This window comes from Mus caroli, chromosome 19 (assembly GCF_900094665.2).
Source record: "Mus caroli chromosome 19, CAROLI_EIJ_v1.1, whole genome shotgun sequence".
In the NCBI taxonomy this organism is placed as follows: domain Eukaryota; kingdom Metazoa; phylum Chordata; class Mammalia; order Rodentia; family Muridae; genus Mus; species Mus caroli.
This window is the reverse complement of record NC_034588.1, coordinates 40,617,800-40,625,724: the sequence shown is the minus strand read 5'-3', so window position 1 is coordinate 40,625,724 and position 7,925 is coordinate 40,617,800. Positions and strand designations below refer to the sequence as shown.

General features: G+C 48.8%; 1 protein-coding gene across 1 annotated transcript in view; it reads left to right on the top strand.

Moving 5' to 3' along the window:
- The window catches only part of Cpn1 (carboxypeptidase N subunit 1), a 31,565-nt gene extending 28,760 nt beyond the window's left edge, over positions 1–2,805 (top strand). The window contains exon 9 of the mRNA XM_021151720.2: positions 2,005–2,805. Coding sequence (XP_021007379.1) covers positions 2,005–2,148 — 144 coding nt within the window. The 3' untranslated portion in view covers positions 2,149–2,805. The remainder of the gene's footprint in view (positions 1–2,004) is intronic.
- The last annotated feature ends 5,120 nt before the right edge of the window (positions 2,806–7,925 follow it).

Sequence of the window (7,925 nt, the reverse complement as noted above, 5' to 3'; positions counted from 1 at the left end):
TCTCTCTCTCTCTCTCTCTGTCTTCTGCCTCTCTGTCTGTCTGTCTCTCTCTCTCTGTGTGTGTTGAGATGTGTGAACGTGAGTTGTGGGAGAATGGGGCATGGGCATGCCATGATGGAGGTCCAAGGGCATTTTCAGGTGTCAGTCTTTGCCTGTCACCTAGTTTGAGGCAGTGTCACCTTGTTGTCTGCTTCTGTACCCTGTGTGTGCTCTAGGCCACCTGGCCTGGGCACTGCCAGGGATTCTCCACCTCTGCCTCCAGTCTCCACAGAGGGTCACTGGGATTCCAGAAACACCCTGTGGTGCATTGCTTTAAGGCGTTTCGGGTTTTCAGACTCAGGTCTTCACACTTGTATGACCGAGCCCTCCATTACGCAGAACCCTATTTCCCAGCCAGCCAATCCTCTTTCTTCCCTATCCCACCCTAAAATCAAGTGCTCAGCAGCCACCACATACATAACTAGTGTACTGTAGGCAAGTCCATTCGCTGCCAAATGCAGACAGCTCCACAGCTTACTGAGTTATGCCTATTTTGAAGTAGCTCAACCCCCCCCCCACATACACACACATGTCCTTTAAATAAACCAGCATAACCACTCATTGTGCCACCCAGAGGCACAATCTGTCATTTGGATGTAGTATTCTGGGAGACAGTAACAGCTACCAGTCTGTTTATTGATTGCAGTACCAACCATCTACTTCCCTTCTATTTAATTTTAGAGCAGTTAGCTACTTGCTTGAGGGAAGAAAAAAAAAGATGTTCACTAAAGGGCCTTTGATGTTGTTGTTGTTACAGTTAAGAGGATTAAAATGTCTTCCAGCGTTCTCTGCTGTCCCCACCTCCCTCCTGAGGTTGAGGCCCTTCTCTCTCCTCTGCCCTTTGCCCCTCTTCTTGCTCATCTCTTCTCTTTGGTTCCTCTTAGGTGTTACTGACTGGGAAGTGGAAAGTGGTCTCCCACAGCTGGCTCTGACTCCCCTCCCCTTTACAGAACTAGCAGAAAATCTGGCTCTGGATTTTTCTGGAAGAGGCAGGAAACTCAGTGGTGTGTTTTCAACTCCAGAGCTTCTGTGGTTCCAGGGAGGGGTTGCCAGGGAAGCCCCAGGGGAGTGTACTTAGGACTTGGTGTCACTCCCTCCTCGTTTGCTGTTTATGACGGCTCCACACCCAGTGTCCCACGCCCAATTCACAACATCTTTCCACTTGCCTTCCATGACTAGAGGACAGTTGTGCACAGCCCTTGGAAGATCACACGGATGCTCCTGAAATCTAGGGGGATGTGGTGGCACAACACCTTTAATCCTAAAACTCTAGATACCGAGGCAGGTGGATCTCTGTGAGTCCAAGGCCAGCCTGATCTACAAAGCAACCTCAAAGTAGCCAGAGCTATGTAGTGAGACCCTGTCTCAGAAAAAGAAAAGAAAAAATGGAACCAGACAGTCTCTGTCACCTCTGTTGCCATGCCGTGTGGCAGAAGGTTGAGATGCTCATTGGCATGTATGGTGACTCACAGAGCCAGCAGGAGGGGAAAGATTAAGTCTCCTTTACACTTTCAGTCAGCACTCTTGCCCTAAGCAGGGTATAAGTAGATGTGCGATTGGAGATGTAAATAGAATTTTATGCTAATACATTTATTTTAAAACATACATGGGACTGGAGAGATGGCTCAGTGGTTAAGAGCAATGGCTGCTCTTTTGAGGTCCTGAGTTTAATTCCCAGCAACCACATGGTGGCTCACAGCCATCTGTAATGGGATCGGATGTCTTTCCTGATATGCATGAAGACAGTGTGCTTATATAATACAATAACTGTGTTTTTAAAACGTTAAAAAAAACCAACACAACACCATATATTTAGTCCCTCCAGCTGCCACACACTTCTTGTCACCAGTGATGAACTCCGTACCACTGTTCTGGGGAACAATAGCCAAGTCTGCAGCACCATTAGAACCTGGGGCAATGTGGGAAACTCTGAACAGACGCTTAGCTTCTGCCTTGCCTTTGCAGGTTGACTTCCAACTCAAGCGAAGCTCGTCTCAAGTGTACCCTGGGCAGAGAGCTCCCGGCCGAGGACAGGGAGGCAGGGCAAAGCAGCCCCGGACATCCAGAAAGAAAGACCCAGCAACGAAGCGGCATAGGGGCCCTGCATGAAGCCAGCACTCAGGACCACACACAGCGAGGCCATCCCTGCTCTCAAACCCCTTGGCGACACTTCTCTTTTATTATCTGGGACAGATTTAGACACAGACACATACAGAACAGTTCCCAGTGTCTCTGTCTGCCCTGGGATCCAGCCTTCCTTAGGCCAGCATTAAAGGAGTCCGAACCTTCTAGAAACTGGTGCCACTTGCATGCCTGCAGCAGGGTTCAGGACATCTTTTTTCTGGGAGTCTGGTTGGGGTCACTGCAGGCTGAGACAGGTTCCTGCTGGTTGTCTGTCTGTCTCCAGAGTCTGGCATGGAGCTGGTGACCATGTGGTGCTGCAAGAGGCTGTCAAAATGACTGCTGAGGCCATCCAGAATTCCCTGGGACCATTTCCACAGTGGGCCAGTGGTTTCTAGTAAGGAGGGGATGTGACCCACAGGGCCCAGTTTCCCATCCCTCACGTGTGACCACTGCCAACAATTTACACCTTTCGAAATGTTTTCTGGGTATGTAGGAGACACGGCCACCCCCCCACACCCCCACACCCGTAGCCTGGCATGTACTAGGAACATGTCCTGTGGGACAGTGTTCGGGACCTCTCAAGAGTCCCAGCTGAAACCACTGGTTCTGAAGGCATCCTTGAGCAAATGAGATGTTTCTGAATTCACTGTGTCCTCTTCTGTCTCGTGCCTAGAGCATACAGCATCATCAGGCTGCTGTCCCAAGTCCTCTGTCCCCAGTGCTGGCAGTTAAGGATCAGTCTGAGTTTTCTCAGCTGTTCCACTAAGAGCCCCAGCTTTTTTCCTACAGATGAGCAGATTCCCTCTCATGCCTCAGGACAGAGCCTCACAGACACCCGCATCTGTGAGGATGTGGGATCTTTGGTGAGTTTCTGTGACCAGAAGGAAAAGAATCAAAGATGTATCCTTTCCCCCACTAAGAGCTGTCTCTCCTCAGGCTCAAAGGTTAATGCTTTCTTTGCAGTTTCCCAGGTTGAACTCCTTGGGTCCCATCTTCAAGTGACGCAGCTTTGAGAGGGCACAGCTCAGTCCAGTGACACATGATGCCTGCACCTTTCACGTGTGCCACATATTTCTAGATTATGTGACTGTCATGTACTAAGCCATTTGACAAACTGATGTCTACAAAATGGGGACTCAGAGTGCTTGCAGGCAGGGCTATAGACTTCCCTTCTTTTGTGCTAGGGATCTTTATTGCATCTCTGGTCACTAGAATGCAGAGAATACAAAGAGGAAGGAAACATGGCCCATGGTCTCAGTGCAGCCGTGTAACAGGGAAGACCCATGAATACTGCCAATACATTGTCATAATTACTGTGACCCCGGAATTCTGAGGTAGGGTTGGGGAGCCCACCGAAGGCTGGGCAGAACATGATTGGCTGTTGGTCATAGCTGCTGCCAAAGAACTGGCCAGACAGGAGGTCACAGGGAGCCAGCTGGGAAGGTGGCCTCCACCTTGGAGGGGTGGTGTAGCAAAGACATGCAAGTTCAGAGCAGTTGCCAGCAGCTCCTTGGGACTTTGCCACTTTCCTGGAGACTTTCATCTCCTCTCTAGATCTCCTCTGCTTGCCACCCTGAGGCAGAAACACTAAGAGTATTGGGGTTCCACCCCAACCAAAAGGCCCATCCTAACTGAGTGAGTCCAAAGCAGTGAGATTAAACTGAATACCCAGGCTCGTGCATCCTGAAAGAAAGCATGGGTTTGTATACAGTCGAATGTATTCCCCTGCAGGTTCGTGCACTGGAAGCTGGTGGCGTTGGGGCAATGGAAACCGTAGGGGGTAGGGCCTAATGCAAGAAAGTTAGGTCATGAGCCCTTGCCATCCAAATAACTCCGTGCTGGTGTCCTGGAGTAAGTAGCCTTGAGTGAGCCACTGCTAAGCAAAGCCACCCTATGGTCTAGCCCCTTCTACATCTGCTTATTCCTTTCCACTTCTCTACGATAGGAACAGACATCAGGCCTTTGCCAGGATTCAGGGGCCACGTTGTTGGGACTCTCCAGTCACTGGAATCCTAGGTCAAACCTCTTTACTTTATAGGTTATCTGGCCCCAGGGATTGTGTTACTACAACAACAACGTGAGACAGAGAAGGCTGATGTGAAGTCATTAGGGTAGGAGTGCTGGGCTGAGTTGACACAACAAGAAAGAAGATCCTCTGAGAGGAAATCTATCTAGGATGCCAGCCTGAATGGCCACCACTGCCGCCAGGTACTATAGGACATCATAGTGAATGGCATGGGTTTTGAACTCTTTCATGACAGAAATGAGTTTTAATTGTAGCTCTGTTTTTTTATTTTCTGTGTGCCCATAAGTTAAAAAAAAAAACAACCCCCCCCAAAAAAAAAACCCCACCATTTCTTCTGCGAGTCATAGTTCCTCATCCAAACAACAAGAACACAACAAAAAACACTGGTCATGTTATCTGCCTAGCCTAGAGTCTTTGGAGACTAAAGGTGAGTCTCATAAAACGTCAAGAAAGGAGAGCAACCCCTGCCAGTCCTTCCTCAGAGGACTGTCACTCTTCGGGGTGGCCAAATGCCAGGCACTGTATCAGCATAAGCGCCTGGACTTTTGAGTGTGCTGGTGAGCCTGGAAGTGGCTGCTTCCTCACAGGCTGCGCTGAGACCACCCTGCTTCTAAAACAGTTGTCAACCCCATGTGCTAGAGAGCCTCAATGGATCTCTTGGTCTTTGTGTCACTTTCCCTCCTGATCTGAATGCTTTATGACTAAGAGACTCCTCTTCGTACTTGATGTGGGAGGACACCCACTTTTCAGACTGGATAGCGTCCCAGTGCCACGAGGTAAGATGTGGTGGGAGGGGGTGAGGTATGATGAGTGGGAGATGGTACCTTAGCGGACCTATGCTGAGGCATCCCCCCTCCTGCCCCCCGCACGAGATATCAGCTATCAGCTATACAAGTCTGGTGTAAAATTAAGTTTATTAGGGACATGGGAAGGAGGTCTGGAAAGGGAGTAGAGGCAGAGAAAGAAAGGGGACAGAAAGAGAGGAGAAAGAAGGGATGTGGCTGGTGGGAACATGTGAGGAGAGAGGAAAAAGCTGGGGGAGGTGGGGGAGGGGATAGAGACCTTTTATATGTGAACTAGTACCTGGCTGTTGCTAAGTAACTGCTGGGCAGAGCCTAGAGGAAATGCTAACAACCAACCCCCCACCCAAAAGATCATAGAAACAAAATGCACAGATTTAAGAAAATATTTAGCTGCCATTGTGTGTGCACACACCATGCATGTAGGAATCAGGGACAGCTTGCAGGACTTAGCTCCCTATATCCACCAAATGGGGCCTGGGACTTGAACTAAGGCTTGTCAGCAAGCTGCCTTCACCCCCTGAGCCATCTCACAGCACTATACAACTGGCTTTAAGAGATCAGGTAGGGGCTGGAGAGATGGCTCAGCAGTTAAGAGCACTGACTGTTCTTCTGAAGGTCCTGAGTTCAAATCCCAGCCACCACAGGGTGGCTCACAACCATCTGTAATGGTATCTGATGCCCTCTTCCAGTGTGGCTGAAGACAGCAGCAGTGTACTCACATTTAATAAATAAATCTTTTAGAGAGGGAGAGGGAGAGAGAGAGAGAGAGAAGGTGTAGATGAGGTGTAGCGGAGGTTAGAGTGAGCAGGGGCTTCGGCCTTTGACCCACTCTTGTTTCCCTCCAGTGTTCCCATAGTCACACCAAACTGCCTGTCCGTGGGCTGTGGAATGCTTCCCGAGTGTGGATACCGAGGGTCCCAAGACTGGACAGTATTGTTTTGTCTTTCTCAGAGCTAAACTCACTAACACTGCTACCCCCAACTTCTTCCTACACAACACTGAGAAGAAAAAGTGAGCAGAAATCCTCCTGCCTCTGTCTCTAAGGTGCTTGGATTAAAAGCATGCACCACCATGCCTGGCCTGTTAATACCTCTTAAAGGTTTTGCATAAAAGTTGAAAGGAAATTACATCACTCTCTCTCTCTCTCTCTCTCTCTCTCTGTGTGTGTGTGTGTGTGTGTGTGTGTATGACAGTAGTGCTCATGGAATCCAAAGGCATCAGATCCCCATAGGTAAAGTTACAGGTAGTTGTGAGCAACCAGGTGCTGGGAACTGAGTTCTGGTAACAGATATGTGCTCTTTCCTGCTGAGCCATCTTTCCAATCCCATAAGTGAGATTGAGCAGGTATGGCAAGGGAAGAGTGTCTTAGTTTCTCTTTCTGTTGCTATGATTAAAGAAAAGAGGGGGCTGAACAGATGGCTCAACAGTTAAGAGCATTGACATCTCTTCCAGAGGTTCTGAGTTCAAATCCCAACAACTACATGGTGGCTCCCAAACATCTGTAATGGGATCCGATGCCCTCTTCTGGTGTGTCTGAAAACAGCTACAGTCATGCATAAAATCAAAGTAAAATTGAGAGAGAGAGAGAGAGAGAGAGACCGAGGGAGAGACCAAGAGAGATCTAACAAAAGCAATTTAGGGGAGAAAGGGTTTACTCTTTACTGACAGTGGAAGTCACAGCAGCCAGTGCTCGAAACATCTCTGCTCAAGTCTAAAGCCAAGGAGCAGAGAGCAATGAAAGCGAGCACTGGGCTCCCTTCTGCTTTTCATTCAGTCCAAAAACAGAGAGATGGCTTAGTGACTAAAAGAACTTACTGCTCTTCCAGAGGACCCAAGTTCAGTTCCTAGCAAGTAGTTACTGTCGTGACAGCAATTATTGGGGACCCAGTTTGTGTAGTGTACAGAGGGCTGAAGAACTGGTTGTTGGTGTGCAAAAACACCTGCCTGCTCTCAGAAGTGTTGGGGGAAGAGATGATTCTGAGGCTAAGGAGCACCTGTTGCTCTTCCAGAGCACTTGGGTTTGGTGCCTAGCATCCACATGGTGGCTCACAGTCCTCTGTAACTCCAGTTCCAGATGATCTGACAGCCTCTGGTCTCCATGGGCATCACATACACATGGTGTTCAGACATACACACCAGCAAAACCACCCTACACATACAGATAAGTCTGCTTGGTAAGGTGTACCGTGGATTGACACGAACGGAGATTGTAGTAGAGCAGTTAGTGTTATGTGTTCATCTGGTAGATAGTTGAGTCTCATCCTGTTTGAATGGTGGGGAGAGAGACAAACCAGAGAGACACGGTTTCTACCTTTTTGGAGTTGGACAAATTGGGTGGAGGCAACAAAGACGAAAACAATTTGCTACATAAAAACAGAAGAGGAATGTTTATCCGGAACATGAAGCCCAGAGATCAGAAGCAGGGACTGCGGGATGGTTAAGGAAGATTTATCTGAGCAGGTGATATCATCCGGGCTAATATGGAAAGGAGAACACGGGAGGCTTACCAAGCAAGAACAGACCAGTAATCGATCCAGGCTAAAGGAATCATGAACCCAAGGATCCCGTAGCAGGGAACAGCCTCTCTGTCTCCAGCATCTCTTGGATCCAAGGGTACATGTGTGTCCCTGGTGTGTGAGGAGGTGGGTGAAGTGGAAGCCTCTGGTTTCTTCGGAAAGTCAGTTGCGACAAATGATGGTATGCTGGGGCACACAGGTGAAAGGCTGTTTTGCTAAAGCAGACACGGGAAAGGACGCACGATGAAGTATATAAATATGACCCTACAGGCAGTAGGAGCTGGAGCATTGGTTTGGTCTGGTCTGCCTTGCTAACAACATGCATGTATTGGTTTGTCTTACTCATGAGGTTCCTGTGGCTTCTTGCTACTTCCTCAGACTTGGCCGGTTTCTTTACGGTTGACCCACAGCTGCTGG